Source organism: Magnolia sinica, chromosome 10 (genome assembly GCF_029962835.1).
Source record: "Magnolia sinica isolate HGM2019 chromosome 10, MsV1, whole genome shotgun sequence".
Taxonomy (NCBI): Eukaryota; Viridiplantae; Streptophyta; class Magnoliopsida; order Magnoliales; family Magnoliaceae; genus Magnolia; species Magnolia sinica.
Genome location: NC_080582.1, coordinates 71740437 through 71758280, shown reverse-complemented (window position 1 = coordinate 71758280; position 17844 = coordinate 71740437). Strand labels below are relative to the sequence as shown.

Here is a 17844-nt window from a genome sequence, read left to right as displayed (position 1 = left end):
AGAAAAATAGATGGACGGTGTGGATGAAACGCATACATCTTAGAGGGGCCCACAAAGCACCGACCATCAGCCATTGGCTGGTGGCAAGGGGAGTAGCCAATCCCTTTTGCTGAATCATTTTATAGCATAATAGCAAAATCACGTACAATTGATTCAAAACTCTAAGTGGATCACACCATAGAATCAGCGGTGATTGCTATTAAAAACTTCCTGGGCAATAAAAGATCTAGATCAAGCTGAGATGGGCCCTCTAAGTGGATCACACCATAGAATCAGCGGTGATTGCTATTAAAAACTTCCTGGGCAATAAAAGATCTAGATCAAGCTGAGATGGGGCCCACAGTGAGGGATCCAACGAAGCCTGATTGCCCAAAGCCAGAGGTTGTGCATATTGCACAGTGGTGTGCCCCACACCACCAACCTTAGCAGTGTATCGATGTGACATGATTTTTTGGGCCCCAAAGTGATGCATGTGTCATGTCCACACTGTCAATCCATTTTGTGAGATCATTTTGGGGCATAAGCCCTAAAATGAGGTAGATACAAAACTCAGGTAGACCACACCACATTAAGAGTGGGAAGTGGGAACAATGACACCCACCGTTGTTACCCTCCTAGGGCCCATCATAATGTTTATTTGGCATTCAACTTGTTCATGAGGTCACATGGACATTGATGAAAGGAAAATACAAATATCAACTTCATCTAAAATTTTTGTGGCACCAAGAAGTTTTCAATGGTATAAGTTCAAGCACCATTACTTTCTATCGTGCGGTCAGGTAAGGTTTGGATCTGCCTCAATTTTGAGCTCATGCGCTAAGATGATCTTAGAAACTCTAAGGACCATGTAGATATAAAACACACACCATGGTGGAGCCAACAAAACTTTCTCATGTTAACACACCACTAAGGTCAATGGCACACCACACAGTCTGTTTCCAATTCCTATAGACTAGAGGGCTTGTTTGGTTGTTTGTATTTGGAATGAATTGATTCTAAATTCTGAATACACTGGAATCTAATGCATTTGGAATCCTCGATCATGTTTGACTTTCTATAATTGAAATACCCAATAATTTAGAGTTTTTGTTTGGTTACTTGTATTCTATAAGTATTGGAATCCTGCAATATATTCACACAAGCCCGAATTTGATTAGTTAAATCATTTAAAATATCTCAAGATGGTGTACATGTGTAATATTTTACGTAGTCACTTTAATAAGCCAATAAAAGCATACACATTGGGTAAATTTAAAGTAATTCCAAGCCTCAAACAGGATATAGGAGTGGGACCACCAAATTTAACCAAATATATCAAAAACTTACATGTAAAATGATGCAGGGAGGATGTGAGGTCGAACACCCTCTTCCTCGTGGGAATAACTATTTCGAATCTATGAAACTTCTTTGGACTCCTCATAAAGACTCCTCAAATCCACAAGGAAACGAACAATAAAATAGAAAATATATTCTATAAAATTCGAAAATGATTAATGATTGAAATAAACGAGTTCACAACCCTTTAAATAGGGATACCAAGCAGTGAGAGATAAATCATAAGCAAATTATAACTAAAACCCATAGAATTCGCAACTTATTATAAATAATAAACTTACTATTCATAGACTGACATGATGCCTACTAATGCGCAATGTTTTCAGCCAAACATAGTAAGTGTCCTATTTGGCTTCACCAAGTTGTTCTTCTAATTATTCTAAGCAACGTCAGGCACAGCTCCTAAAGGTCGACAGATGAAGAGTTATAATCAAACAAAAACTTAATATTTATAGTAAAAACAAAATTAAAAATGGAAATGACCGTCGATCTGATGGTATTTCGCAAATCCAGCTTGCACAACCTAACATAGTAGGGTTGAGTGGCTAAAGTAGTTTGTTCTACCCTGAAAGTATATATTTACGCCCAATAACTCATTCCGGATTGCGAGATACGCCCGATTTAAGGTTCGACGGTCTAGATCACTTATGTCGTGAACCAAGCCTTTTCTGATCCGTCTTCGCCATGAAATTGTCCGTGACCCACTTTACATCATAAAAAAATAGTAAAATCAACCGATTCCAATATATTTGGCTATAATCTAAAATCACATAAATCATTACTGCTCACCGATATTAAAATAAAGTACATGGATTATTATAAAATGATTACTTATTGCAATTATTTCTTTCGATTTGCAAATTGAGTTAAGGATTATTATTTACTTTCTTCCCATTTTATGAATGTCAAAAAAGTTTGTTGGACTTCAGTTAAAGAAGTAAATGTTTTATATTTATTTTAAATAAATTCATTCACCTCTTCATACCATTCTTTTCAAGAAAAATAAATATAAGAGTAGTGGCGGACAAATACGATATATAATATCTGGTATATGGCATCAGAGTTGTACATGAACCAAGTTAACTCAGTTAACTAGCTCGACTCGACTCGAAAAAGTTTGGTTCAACTCGGTTCGAAACTGAGTTTGAACTGAGTTGAGTTGATTTTTGGAGCAAAAAAAAAAAAAAAAACATAAAAAATCGAGCCAAGTTCAAGCTTGTCCAAGCTCGAATCAACTCGGATCAAACCTCAACTCGAATTGAACTAGTTTGATGACTCGGTTATTTTGATATTGACAATGCTCACCGAGTGTTTGATGAAATGACTCAATGAAGTGCTGTTTCAGGTGCATATATTATCCGCAAGATCAGCCAGTGGCGGGGAATGTATGTATACAAAATAAATCACTACAACAAAAATACATGATAAAACTGCCCTGTATGTTGAGTTTGATGTTGTATGCCGAGTGTTTGATGAAATACCTGTAACTGTAAACTCCTGCTACTGCTTTGCATACTATGACAAAACGAAGGTGCACTCTACGTGTTTGAGAAAATGGTGCATAGGCTTGAACCTGGCTCGAACTAGCCCGAGTTGCCGATCGAATCAAGCCGAGCTGGCTAGTTAGGCTCGAGGACCAGGTCGAGCCGAGTTCGAGTTAGGGTTAACTAATGGCCGAGCCAAGTCGAGTTGTGTCAAGCTCGACTCGGTTCAACTTATGTACAACTCTATATGACACTAGACAACAATTGCATGAATTATATAGCAAATATAATTTATAAAGTATAAAAAGTATTATAAAAAGATCATAATACTTAAATAAAGCATGCAAACTAATAATATATTATTTGTTTGTAGTTATGCAAGCCAAATTATGTGAGATGTTGATAAAAGTAAGCACATGGACAATCTGACACCCTCAATCTGCTAAATTATATAATGAGCTAATAAAAGCAACTACAGGGACATTTGACGTCCTCAATCATCCATAATATTTATCAAAAAATCATATCTAAAATTGATATATATTCAAATGAAGATCTTCACCGGTTCCTTACATGCTACGGGATACTTTAGTACTCTCCACCCGTACCCTCTCTTAATGTCTTTCATGCCCAACAGGCTCTCAATTATGTAGTACTCGAACTTACTTTTCTTGTTCATAATTTACTTGTGTGTTTGCACAAAAGTATCGAGTGTATCTTGAATCCAATTTATTATCTTTGCATGGTCTCTCAATTTCGAGGTTAAATCTTTCATCTCCCCAGCCACCTCATTAGAGACCTTGGCCCTTTCCTTCTTATGGTCTATATGATGATGGTTCAGCTAGTAGGGTATTTGCTATTCCAAATACAGATTATGTAGCTGGGATTAATTCAGGTTGTGTATCTGCATTGGAGAATCAGATGAAGCTCTCCAATGGGTATTTTCATGTGGTTCTGAATCAAATGCCTCTCACGTGGGATGTTGATAAATGTTAAGCAACTTATAATACTGTCATGATCCAAGGCCAGTAGTATGATCAATCCCAATTAATTTTATCACGTTGTCATGATAAGGAAACGGGCTGTATTGAAAGTCCATCATTTCACCGTATTTATGTGAACATTAAAATAAAAAAATTACTATATATTTTACATTTACAGACTATACTTATTAAAAAACCATGTTAAATTAATTTCAAGAATATGCCTCGATATAGGTATGCAATACCCTTGGTTCCTCGATAATGCATGGTGGTTGTCATTCCATCCAAACCAACTTTTACAGCATTTGTTAGTTAGCTTGATGTACAGTTTGTCATGGATCGAACTAATTATTGCATTATATGTTGTTGATTTAAATGTTCCGTTATCACAACGATATCATTAGTTGATATATTATAATAATACCTTAATCATTATGTTATCTATTGCTATGTTTCATTTATTTGTCCTCCCACAGGCTGAAGAAGATTCATTTTGTGTCAACATTTATAAAAGAATGTAATTGAACGTACAAAAAGTAACGTGCATCCAAAAAAGCATATGATTTTCCAAATACCAAAACATAGTTACTAATGAACTGTATGTCCTGAAATTCAACACCCAAGTACAGTGACACAAATCCTAAGTTCTAGTGCGTGAATTAAAATCTGAGCATAGATTATTTGATATTATTTAAACTAATCCACGTCAATTCCATTAAGCCATAATTTAACTACAACTTAAAATTTAAAAGTCAAAACTAATTCATTAAATTCCCTACTGCATACACCACACTATGGAGACCTTGGCGCTGCAAATCTTCACTTGGAGATTTTTTAATAGATTTTGTATGAAAAAAATAGCCAATTATTCATCGGCCATCCATTAGTCGACGATTTCCTATCTTATATAAACAACACCCCCTGTCCGAGAGAGGTATCGTTCAGAAGATCGGAGAAAGTTTCGTCGGTTTTCTTAGTTAAGCTCCTTAAAAGATGAGTAAGGCTACGGACTATCAGGCTTATTCGCTTTAAATATAAACCGTTGATCTATTTCTACGGATTAAATCCGTAGCTAAAAATTACCCACCAGGACCGAACTAATGAATGACGGTCCCGTGAAGGTCTACGTGAAATCAAGAATAATGCATGTGTTTTATCTAAGCTGTCCATTAATTTTGAAAGCTCATTTTAGCGCTTTTCTTTAAAAAAGATGCACATTGAAGCCTCAAGGGGACCACACCGTAGGAAATAATAGAGATTAAGTTCCTGTCGTTGAAATAATCTCGGGAATGGTGTGGTCAACTTGGGCCTTCCATGTCAATATATCATGGGATCATACTCTAAATCTAGTATTAAAAATTAATGGACGGCGTGGATGAACCACAACCATCACGGTGAGCCCCACGCTTCTGCTAACAGGACCGTCCATCTCTAGCCACGCCTATAACAACGCCGACGGAGCCCCTGGACCGTGCGTCATTGCCAAGCCCTAAAACCTGTGTCTCTCTCTCTCTCTCTCTCTCTTGCGCGCTCCCTCTCCCTCTATCGCTGATTGCGTTCCCTCTCTCTCTCTCTTGCGCGCTCCCTCTCCCTCTCTCGCTGATTGCGTTCCCTCTCTCTCTCTCTCTTGCGCGCTCCCTCTCCTTCTCTCGCTGTCTCCCTTTCCCTCTCCCTCTCCATCTCTCACAAATCCCAACCCTCTCTCGCTATGTTGGGCATGTTTTAGATCTAGCAGGCGGGAGATCAGAGAATTATTCTCATTTTCCGGCGACATCGAACACAGAGAGATCCAACTGTCAGTATATATATATATTTTTAAATTTAGTGGTATTTTTTTTTTTTTAAAGATTTTTTGTTATGTTATTAGAAAGCTTCTTCTATTTTCTTCCATTTTCATTTTCCGATTTTTTTGGGTCTTGCTTGTCATATTTTCTTTTGTTTTTTCAATTTTTGGAAATTTCTTTTGTTGTTTTTCTTTTTCTTTTTATTTTTTGGATGAGTTGGGTTTTCTGGAGTTTTCTTCCACTACAGTATGTCGATCGAATGACTTTTCATTGACATATTCTTTTTTGAATCCGTAGTGTATGCCACCGTATTTTATTCTATTGCAGTGGACTCAGGCTAACACTTATTCCTTTATCAAGGATGGTGTTAATATCACTTTGCACCCAATGAAACCTCTTCTAAAGTCCAAATTTGATAAAGAGGAAGGCCATAAATCCTTTAATGCATAAAAGTTTGAAGAAGAAAGTAAGGTGATCGGCATCATTTTTGTCTTGGTTACTAAAGAAGAAGTAAAACAAAATAGATGTTCTGCCTCCCACATTGCTTTTTCGTGAATACCAAGACTTGGTGCCCGAAGAGCTTCCAATTGGACTTTCTCTTGTGAGGAACATTCGACATCATATTGACTTGGCACTAGATTTGAATATGCCGAATCTTGCACACTATCTAATGAGTCTAGCCAAACAAGCCGAACTCCTGCCAATTGAATGGTCCAGCATAAAGAAGTTCAAGAGAAGAAAGAGAAAGTAAAAAAAGAAGAAAGAATTTGAACAACTGTTGAAAATGGTGACTATTGACACTTGACAGGGCTGATACAAACAATGCTTGGTGAAATGGAAGAACAAGACCTATTATGAATGATATTGGATCCGAGACTCTACTAGTATGAAGCGTTAGCCCAACATAGGGTCCAACATATGCTGATTTTGGACTGTTTATTTATAGAGTTTGGGCCTAAATATTAAGAGCTACAATTTACTGTTTGTGGGTAGATATGGGGGGATGTGGTGGACAATATGGGGTTGATTTAAAGATGTGATTGTAGATATGATTGGAGATTTTGAGGATTATCTCCTAGATTTCCTTTTACAATTATTAGGCTTTTACCATCTTAGGTAGATTAGATTGATTTGAAAAAAATCTCTCAGTTGAGGGAATCCCCATTAAAGATTCATTTAGAGAGTGCTAGGTGGGCCATGGGCTTGCATCAAAATATTATCATTTTTTTTCTTCCATTTCTTATAGATGAGGCTGCATTTGGCTGATGCCACGAGAAAGAAAATTTTTGATTTTTGGGATTCCCCTCTCAGCAGAATCATGAGATGAATGCTTGTCTGGATGACTGGATGTGAAAGCACTCTTTCTTTCCCATACAACACAAAAGCCCCTTAGATCGTGATTTCTGAAAATTCTATTGAGTGTAGTAAACTAGTAATTGCAAAATCACAAATTATTATTATTATCTAACCCCGCACCTGAAATGGACTTGAATGAATGCAACCTTAAAATGAAAGTTTGCAATTCGATTCACCTGTGGATCTAAATTCAGGCAAACCTGGGATTTTAATATAGAAATCGGATGTAGATATTGGGATATTGCAATTTTTTTTTGGTCTAAATGAAAATAAAACCCATTACTAGATTAGATGGGGCCTAGACATGCTGGGACATTCTCATTTATGCATTCACCATGCATGTTGCATGCACGTAAGTGAATCCAGACAGTTGTAGATTTTGGGCCCTTTTGTGGATGAGGTACGGCCTAGAATCACACCTACTGGACGATCCTAATCGAATTTCCCTTTTGAATTTGGAATGTTGGTTTTGTTTTGTTTTGTTTTTTTCCTTCTTCTTTTCTGTTTTCTTTGGGGACTTTTAAGGTTCTGATATTCAGTTTCTTGCAAGATAGATGAGCTTCAAAAATTTCAATATCTTCAAGCTTATTTGAAAGTTAAAATATGTTTTTTAAGTCCCTTCTAATTATGGTTATTTTACAAAGAATTTCCTTATTTTTAATGGGTATCACTATCTATACCCAGTCAACCACTCTTATCAGTAGCTGTACTTTCATTTGTTCAATAGTACAATTTTGTACTGCTGAATAATCATAAGTAGAAAAGAATGGGTGTGGCTATTACTCAGAATGGGTGTATGCTGTTTTCCTTCAAAAATTCCCTTCTAATTCATCTGGCTTGTGGATTTAAGCATCTGCTTTGGCATGTGACTTGCCAGGCATCCAAAACCGCCACGCCTTGCTTTACCTTGGTCTGTATCGGCACATTTCGGTCCCATATTGGCATGGATAATGGTGAATTGTTGCTTTTCAGACTGAAACCGATATGACTTAGAAGTTGCTGAATTGTATCAGATGATTTTTAAAACCATGATCAGGCTAATGAGTTCTATTTCAGTTTCTAGGGACAACATGCTCTGCTAGGGCATAGTGGATCATCCTCATGTTCTTATTATCTAGCATGCACGTGGCATGCATGTGAATCCAAACCTTCCAAATTATTGCCCCCCCTGTGGTTGGGGTACAACATGGAATCTCGCCCATTCAACAATCCTAATTGAATTTCCCTTTTAAATGTTGTTGTTTTTGTTTTTCCCTTCTTACTTTTCTTTGAGGAGTTTAGGAGAGAGGGCATAAGATGCCTACTTCTTTGTCATTTTCTTTCCTTTGAAGAACTTTTGAAATATATTTTCATCACCATCATCATCCAAGCCTTATCTAGCTAATTGGGGTCGGCTACATGAACCCTTTTCTATCATTCTACTACATCTAGGTCCATAACTTCCATTAGACCATAGGTCATCAAATCTTTTCTTACTATCTCCACGTCCTTTTGGCCCTTCCCTGTGCCCTTTTAATAGTCTTCAACAGGTACCAACTTACTCCTAAGTAACACAGTTCTAGACTTCTAGGTCTCCATTACACATGACCAAACCATCTAAAGTCTACTTTGAAATACATTTTACTGTTAGAAAAAACCTCATATATTGTATGCAATCCATGTAACGGACTATTAGATAGCTTGATTCTAATCAGCTTATGTAATAGTCTATTACATAGCACCTGTGGGAGTTTTGCGCTCTCATTGCTAGTCCCAAGCCCGGATAAAGGAGGATTGTGTTAGGTTGGCAGCCGGTGCCAAACTTGTGCCATAACTTTCATCGTGAATCTGGATCCATGGCGGAAAAGGATTCATGTGGCCGACCACAATTAGTCGTGGTTTCTTGTATGATGGACGAGTTTCAAAAATTTCAATATCTTCAAGCTTATTTGAAAGGTTTTATACACACACACACACACACACGAAGCCCCCTCATGGTTGTGATTATTTTAGAAAGAGTTTCCTTATTTGTAAAGGGAATTACTATCTACAGCCACTCTGACTTATAGAGGCCCCCAAGTCATTCAATAGTTCAATTTTGTATTGCTGAATAACCAAAAGTAGAAAAGAATGGTTGCTGTTATTAATTGTGTAGATTGTGGTTCCCTTTTAATTTCCCTTTTAAGTTTTAACATCAGGTTAATGAGTTCTATTTATTATCAGTCTGTTGGCGGAAATACCTAGTGGAAAAGCTCTAACACATTCCAAGAATGCAAGTTGGGGTTCTCATCATTACAGTGTTGTGACATCGAGCCTTGACATCTGAACATTCGTATCTTTCATCATGAGTGCAGAGCCCTTCAACAAGTACTCCCTCAATATTGGAGTTTCTCTTTCTTTTCCCCTCATATTCCTTTTGATTTCCTCATTTACAGATTCTTGGGTTGATTGATTGAATTTGTATGTTGGATTTCAATTAGGTTGGTGAAGCTTGCAGCACGGGCGTTTTATGATGACATACCTATGAAGGGTGATAACCAGCCGAAGACTGGGAGGAGTGATAATAGAGGAATGGCTGTGGTGATCCTTGATTCTCTTACAAGGTGCTAATCATTTAAAAAATAATTAAATTTCCTCTCTCGATATTTAGTTGTTTGTTTCAATGCTTTATTGCTGTTATATAAATAATCAGCTTTGCTTGAAAACCAATGGCATTTAGCATTGTGATTTTGGTGGAATGATCACATGGTTGAGTTTATTCCATTTATGTCATAGATAGTCTCAGAGTTTTACAGGTTTCTTTTAACTGTAATGGATTAAAACAAATTTTTTTTTTTTTCAATCTATGACATGAATCCAAATACCATGAGAATCTGTTTATTTTGTGAAGAAAATAAATTGTGTTTATGTTTTTTACATATCTGTATCTGGAATAGTTTTTTTTAAAATTGATATCAAATTATCAAATAATTTCACTCATGCAAGTGGCAACCATGTATCATTTAATGAGCATGGAATTTATTATTTTTTTTTTTTTGAAAGACGAAATTTTATTAATAGAGAAGAAAAAGCAGAGAGCATAACAAGGAAAGAAAAGAAAAGGAAAATCAAAGAAAGCCAAAGAAAAAACTATACAAATCCAGCCCCCAAGGCTGGCAAAACCCCCAAAGAAAACAACCCCAAGCCTAAGGAGCCCAGTGCCTAAACAACATTAGGAGTTTGCTAAAGACCCTGGTCTCTGACAAGGACGTGTTACGCTATTGTTCCTTACCAGCCAAAATAGACCAGAGGGCTGAAAGAAACAAGATCCTCCATTTCTTCCTACCCAACAGCCCCCCATCTTCAGCATGCCACGATAAGAAGAGGGAATCGATGTCTTCAAGCATAACCCAACAGATCCCAGTCAACTGCATCACGCGGAACCAGATTTTCGAAGAAAACTGCAGTGGAGGAAGAGGTGGTTAACAGATTCCTCTTGCTGAAGAAAAGGCTGCAAGCATTGGGCAGGACCATGCCCCTTTTTCTGAGATTACCTTTTTTTCTGAGATTATCAATAATAAGGATTCAGTTTCTCCCAAGAAGCCACCCAAAAGCAGCCACCTTAAGGGCGTGTTTGATTTTCCGGTGAAGTGGTAAATACCGCGTAAAATAGTAACAATTATTTCCCCATACATTTACAACATATCTGATTTGACTGCTTACTTTTTGACATGAAAACCAAGAATATTACAAAATATATGTGGGTCCCACTGTGATGTATTTCACTTACCCACACCGTTCATCCATTGTTCCAGTTGAATTCATAGCATAAGTAAAAAATTGAGGCATATCCAATACTCAAGTGGACCACGTCATACAAAAAAGGGAATCGAATACTTACCGTTAAAAACTTCGTGTGGCCACTGTTTCTTTTGGCGTGGGCCACTTGAGTGTTGGATCTGCTTTATTTTTTTTCTCATGCTCCACAATATTATAATAAAATAGATGGACGGAATGGATATATCATATGCATTACCTTGCAGCTCAAAAATTAAAATTATCTCTTTTGAACCAATTTGAAAGGCACAAATTCCTATAAATTTTCAAACACGGTGAAATCGTAATAATTACTATTTACCGTGTATTTCCCATTGCTTTGAAAAAACAAACAGGCCCTAAGAGGGGCTTCATAAGACCAGATTCTTCCTGTGTGGCAGGAGGGACCTGATGCGCCAACCGAAGCAAACTGGTTAAAGAAGGATTTGACCGAGAAAACACCCGAGCTTGACAGGTTCCAAGATAGAAATCGTTTTCTTCAGAGGGATATAGACCCTGCAGGTGCGAAAGGAGAGACATAAATTTCAGGAATTCCTCATCTAACAGATTTCTTCCAAGCGGGGGGATCCACATTCCACTTTCCCCAGACCCCGAGAAACAATTAGACACGAGAATGTCCTTATCAATGCTCAAAGAAGCTAAAGAGGGAAAGGAGTGTTTCAGAGGGTCGTGCCTGTACCAGGGGTCTTCCCAAAACAGAGTACGATCTCCTTTCGCAAGGATAAATTTGACAGCAGAGAGTGCTTGGGGAGAGATCTTTGCTATACCTTTCCAAAGGAAAGAAGCACGGTAAAGTGGAGGGGTTGGTGCTCCACCCCCCACTACGAAGACCATATTTAGCAGCAATAATAGATCTCCAAAGACTGGAGCTTTCCGAGGCAAACCTCCAGGTCCACTTCCCTAGCAAAGCCTCATTGACCAGATCCAATCGTCTTATAGCAGCCCCACCCTCCGAGAAAGGGGAATACACCTTCCAGTTGAGAAGAGGGAATTTTTCGGAAGAGGATCCCCTCTGCCATAAGAAATCTCTACGCAATTTATTGATTCAAGCTTTTACCGGCTTGGGACAGGAGAAGAGAGGCAAGAAGTAGCAATAATAGATCTCCAAAGACTGGAGCTTTTTGAGGCAAACCTCCAGGTCCACTTCCCTAGCAAAGCCTCGTTGACCAGATCCAATCGTCTTATTCCCCCGAGAAAAGGGAATACACCTTCCAGTTGAGGAGAGGGAATTTTTCGGAAGAGGATCCCCCCCTGCCATAAGAAATCTCTATGCAATTTATCGATTCGAGCTTTTACTGGCTTGGGACAGGAGAAGAGAGACAAGAAGTAACCCCCTCCCCCCAATAAGAAATCTCTATGCAATTTATTGATTCGAGCTTTTACCGGCTTGGGACAGAAGAAGAGAGACAAGAAATACACCCCCCCCCCCCCCCAAGACTTGAGCATGGATGTTGAGAAAATATTTCAATTTGTACCATCCCATTAGTAATGTTTGTTTTGTTTCTGCTGAAACACGACTGGAATACGAATGGGCACCATAGGGAAATCTAATGGTTTGCTGGCATGTTGCTCATTTTGACCTAAAAAGGTTATTGATTAAACAGTCATTTTCAGCACATTTGTTTGGGATTTTTGTAATTTTTGGTCATGACAGTGTTTTTTCAGGTGCCATTTTGGGGATAACCCACATCTGAATGGTTTACATGCTTGTTACTGTGCTAGAAGCATTAAGATGCCCCTTACTTTTATTTATTTAGTTTCCAGTTAGAAGAAATGCTCTATTTGTGAGGATGGTCGAAGTAAAAGCATGCATGTTTCGAGTAATCATGTTCATATGTTGATCGTCTGGATTCTACTTGTATCTTGTAACTTCTAAGGAACCTAAATTGTTATGGTGCCATTTAGTTGGACTATTATGTTCAAATTTCCATCTCAGATGAAGTTCATGATGAGTTTCTTACGCTCTTCATGCATCTTCCTTTACACATGCAGATTACTTCCAAAATGTACTTCTGCACACACCATTGTTGCTTATTTCCCATGCTTCTTTTCTTTCTTCTGTTTTCCTTAAAAAAAAAAGAAAAAAGAAAGAAATACTCATTGCTTGTTGATTTTAACATATCAGGCGTCAATGGGTCAGAGAGGAAGATCTGGCAAAAGATTTAAAGCTGCATTCAAAACAACTTCGCCGCACTTTAAGATTTTTTGAAGAAGAAAAGCTAGTTACAAGGGATCATCGGAGAGAGGTCAGGTCTTTAGTAATCACTTCACTGGAAATGGCAGCATGCAAGACTGGCATTTCCTTAAATGTATCGTTCAATCGGATGGTTGGATGTATATTTTGATTGAGTGGTTAAAACCATATTTGGTTTGCTACTGGATGCTTGCTGTTTGGAGTAAGTGTTGTGCTGGGCATGGGTGCGACTGCTTAGTCCTTCTGGGTATAACTTATTATTGAATCTTCAAATGAAGCATCATGGGAAATTTGGCATGCTGTACTTTTGGTCTGTTTATCTTTTCTCTTTTTGTTCTTTTTGCTTCTTCAGTTTAATTAAATAGTTGTATCTAAAAAAATGTGTTTTTGAGCACATTATTGGCTGATTCACAATGATTTCTCTGTGATTTGATGATGCATCTGTCCTATTGCAGTGAGAACCAAAAAGTAGCAGTATATCTCAACAAAAAAGCCAGCCATTTGTCACGGGCCTAGAGGTTTGTCATGAAATAGCCAATTTTTGGCTTTCTTTGTACACTAAGACACTTGTACATAAGTTTTAGAGTATTTTAGAAGGTAGTAGAGTGTGGAGATTCTTAGAAGGTTCTAGAATCTCTAGTAGTGCCTTGAGCTAGATTTATGTTCTTTCAAACCTTTATAGAGTCTTCTTAGCTGTTGGATGAGTGCCACTAGGCCACGTAGAGATTTCTAGAACCTTCTAGAAATCTCTAGGAGTTTCTTGAGCTATATTTATGCAGAATTCTCTAGTACCTATCTAGAGCCTTCTTGGCTGTTGGATCAGTGCCACTTGGCACAATCTTGGCCTTAGATTAGAACTTTTGGATTTCTCTTAGGCTTATATAAGGGGGAGACCCCCTCATTTGTAAATTACCCAAGCATTGCAGGCTGTGTTCTCTCTAGTGCATTATAAGTTCCTCTTCACTCTCTCGTGTTCCTTTAGCAATCTCTTTCATTCTCACTAAGTCCCTAGTAGTGCAAGCGGTAGAAGGGCTTACACGAGTGGCGTTGAAGTGTTGCATGAGTGCCACGTGGGCGTTGGAGCTATGGAGTTAGCAAGTCTGTGACATTTGATATAAGAAGCTAGTTAGTTCTATGGGTGTCCCGGGGTCATCAGAGGTAACCGAGCATGTTGAGATGAGGCACGATTAGTCCAAGCACAAAAGAGGGATCCGTCCACTAAATCTGAATCATGGGTGATCATGGACATGAGTGCACTGGAAGATTGCGTGAGTCGAAGGAGAGGAGCGGTTGGGGAACTTCGAGGCGACCCAACAAGATCACTACGAGGTTTTCAAGCAGGTTGATGACAAACATGGTGAGTACGTGGAGGTACTTAAACCTTAGGTTGTCGACATTCATGAAGAAATGGGGAAGATTGAAGAGCTATGACCAAGGTCGCCATCTTGGAGAAGGCTATGGCCATCAGTGGGCCTAATATGAAGGAGGTGGCTAGGCTGAGGATCCTTAACTCTAAGTGCTACAACGTGGCTAAGGATGCCAAGGAGTTGGAGAACGTCTTGTGGCAGATGGTGCAGTATTTTAGAACTTCCAAGTTGGAAGATGAGGAAGGTAAGGTGCACACTATGATCATGTACCTCACCAACGATGCGATCTTGTGGTGGCATAGGAGGCATGGTGACATCAAAAGAGGCCTTTGCACCATCATTACCTAGGAGGATCTCAAGGAGTTGAAGCTACAATTCCTTCTTGAGAATGTGGAGTGCTCGACAAGTGAGTTGTTAGAGACTTCGACACATGTTGATTAAGGACTACATGAAGTAGTTCATGACGTTCTTGTTGGACATCATGGACATGATAAAGAAAGACATGTTTTACTTCTTTTTGGATGGTCTACAACCCTTGGGGAAGCAAGAGTTGCAACGGTGTGGGGTACTACAAGACCTTATGTCTGCCATTGTACTGGCTAAGCAGCTCGTGGAGTTCAGCAGCAAGGTGATGAAGCTTCAAAGTCCAATCAAGCCAACAACTCCAACATCGGAAAAAGTGGGGGAGACAAGCAGTCCAATGATGGGAAGGACTTAAAGAAGCCACAAGACAAGTGGAAGGTTGAAATCCCGTTGAAGAACTTAGGATGCTTCATTTATGATCGAGATGATCGGGCTAGGGAGTGGCAGTGCCCATAATGCAAGGCATTGAACGCAGTCTAAGCCAAGGAGGATGGTGAGGAGCCAAGGATGAGGGTACTCTAGTTGTTGAATGCCTTGAAGAGCCAAGTGGTGAATGATATCAGACCACTTAGGCCGGTTGATGTACATGCACATCCACATCAATGGGAAGCCCACTCGTGCCATGGTCAATACCGACGCAAGCCGTGCAACTCACAACTTTGTCTCGAGCGAAGAGGTGAAGCGCTTGGGTTTCCAATTAGACTCTGGCAGGATGAAGGCAATAAACTTGGAGGCCCTACTCATTCACGGCGTTGCAAAGGATGTTGAACTGCGTCGGTAGATGGGTTGGTAAGGCGAATTTCTTTGCAATCCTGATGGACAACTAGGTGATCTTGTCATGGAGTTGCTAATCATGGTAAAGGCAACACCTATGTGCTTCTTTAGTGTTGTGGGCACCATGCATGAGGGACTTTCCTACATGATCCTGACCGTGCTTCCGGGTAAGGCAAAGTGGAGACCATTTCGACCTTTCAGCTTACAAAGAGTCTAAAGAAGGGAGAGACCGCCTATATCATATCATTGATAAAAGGGGAGTGCAATAGGTGAAGGGCTCCTCGAGGAGATCAAGAAGGTCCTTGCAAGTTAAAGAATCTTATGCCAAGCAAGCTGTCAAAGAAACTACTTCCATGGAGGGAGGTGGATATTGAGTGAGTCAAAGCCAGGAGTGAAGCCACTTGCAATGGCCCCTGCAGGATGACACCACTCGAGTTAGAAGAGTTGAGGAAGCAACTCAAGGAATTGTTGGATGCAGGCTTCATCCAACCATCCAATGCACCATATGGAACCTCGATGTTGTTCTAGAAGAAGCAAGATGGGAGCCTATGTCTATGCATCGACTACCAGGTGTTGAACAAGGCGACAATCAAGAACAAGTACCCTATCCCTCTCATAGCAGACTTGTTTGACTAGTCGGGAGGAATGCACTACTTATCCAAGTTGGGACTTGAGATCCGAGTATTGCTAGTTGTGGATTGCCGAAGGTGATGAATTGAAGACGACTTGTGTCACGAGCTATGGAGCGTTTGAATTCCTAGTAATGCTCTTTGGCTTGACTAGTGCTCCAACGACGTTTTGTACCCTTATGAACAAAATCTTTTACCCTTACTTGGATTGTTTCATCTTGGTGTAGTTTGATGCATGGTATTTTGTAATGGTAACGGTGGTTGTAACAACCACCACTGTTACCTTTACGATACTGGGTGTAATGCTCATTACGGAGGTGGTAACGGCTGTCACAATCTCTCTCTCTCTCTCCCTCTTTCTCTTTGTTATTGAACAAAACCCAAAAAAACATGTATTGGCCCCATAATGGTCCATTACGGGGCCTTTACGGGAGGCGTAATGGGCTGTTACAAGGGTTGTAATGGCCTTCACATGTCATTTTTTCTATAATGGTCGTTACGACCTTTACAACCTTGTAACGTGTAACGGTTGCCACCGTTACCTTTATGTGACATCCTTTATGGCCCTGTAATGGCCTTTACGACCCTGTAAACGGCCTTTACGGCACATCGTGGTTGGATGGCATTGTTGTCTATAGCAACACCTTGGCAGATCATGTGGAGCATCTAAGTACAATCTTCCGAGTGTTGAGGGACTTTTTAAGTGAAGAAGGAGAAGTGCTCCTTTTGTACAAGCTAAGGTGTACTTGGACATTGGATTGGGGATGGGAGGATATGGATGGATGGGAGAAGGTTTGATGATACAGGAGTGGGAGACTCCCACTAAGGGTTTTTTTTTTAAAATTTTTTGTTTGTTTTTGTTTTTTGTTTGAGACGGGAGACTCCCACCAAGGTTGATGAGTTACAATCACTTCTTGGCCTTGTCAACTACTATCGGCGGTCCATTAGGGGTTGTCCTGGGAGAGCTCTCAACTCATGGACCTATTGAAGAAGGATAAGTGTGGCAATGAATGTCCAGCGACATTCGACGACTTAAAGCAAGTTGTCATGGAGGAACTAGCCTTGATGTCGCTCGATGATCCTATCACACTAAGCCATTTGAAATTGATGCATCCGAGTTCGCTATTAAGGGAGTGCTCATGTAGGCGGGACACCCCATAGCTTATTAGAGTAGGGAACGACACAGGGTGGCGCTATACCGTGCAAGAGAAGGAGATTATGGCTATGGCGTATTGCTTGAGAACTTGGAATCATTCTGTTATAAGGTCAAGGATCGTGTTGAGGACACAATAATGTAGCCATGAGTTACTTCTAGTCTCAAAAGAAGTCGAGCTTGAAGCTAGCGCAATGGTCGGACTTCCTGGCAGAGTTCGACATGGGTGTTGGTGTACTAGCCTAAGAGGACCAACCAAGTGGTCGATGCGCTAAGGGGGCGGTTGATAAAACTCATTTTTGGCACTTATCACTGAATTTCAATATTTTTAGTGATTTTCGTTGACTTAGATCATTCAGAAAATTCAACTTATTAAGTGCTTAAAATAATTTTCACTTCAAATATGGGTCTTTTTTCCAGCTCCCCTCCCTTCACTTAGGGGCCATTTGATAAAGTTTATGTTCAACACTTATCACTGAAATTTGATATTTTCATTGATTTTCACTTATTTAGATAATTTGGCAAATTTAACTTCTAAAAGTGCTTAAAATAATTTTCACTGAAAATATGGGTCTTTTTCCAACTCCCCTTTGTTCACTTCATGTTGAAGGCTGAATGGTGAAATTG

The 17844-nt window shown here is 39.4% G+C and overlaps 1 protein-coding gene across 2 annotated transcripts in view; it reads left to right on the top strand.

Moving 5' to 3' along the window:
* Positions 1 to 5404: 5404 nt before the first annotated feature.
* The window catches only part of LOC131216960 (transcription factor efuD), a 50258-nt gene continuing 37818 nt past the window's right edge, over positions 5405 to 17844 (top strand). The window contains exons 1-4 of one of the 2 annotated variants that reach the window (XR_009157140.1): positions 5405 to 5597; positions 9145 to 9288; positions 9402 to 9524; positions 12863 to 12983. Coding sequence is in view for 1 of the 2 variants with exons in the window: in XM_058211606.1 (XP_058067589.1) it covers positions 9266 to 9288; positions 9402 to 9524; positions 12863 to 12983 (267 nt within the window). In the remaining variant the exon portion in view is untranslated. The remainder of the gene's footprint in view (positions 5598 to 9144; positions 9289 to 9401; positions 9525 to 12862; positions 12984 to 17844) is intronic. The other variant, XM_058211606.1, reaches the window with a different exon arrangement.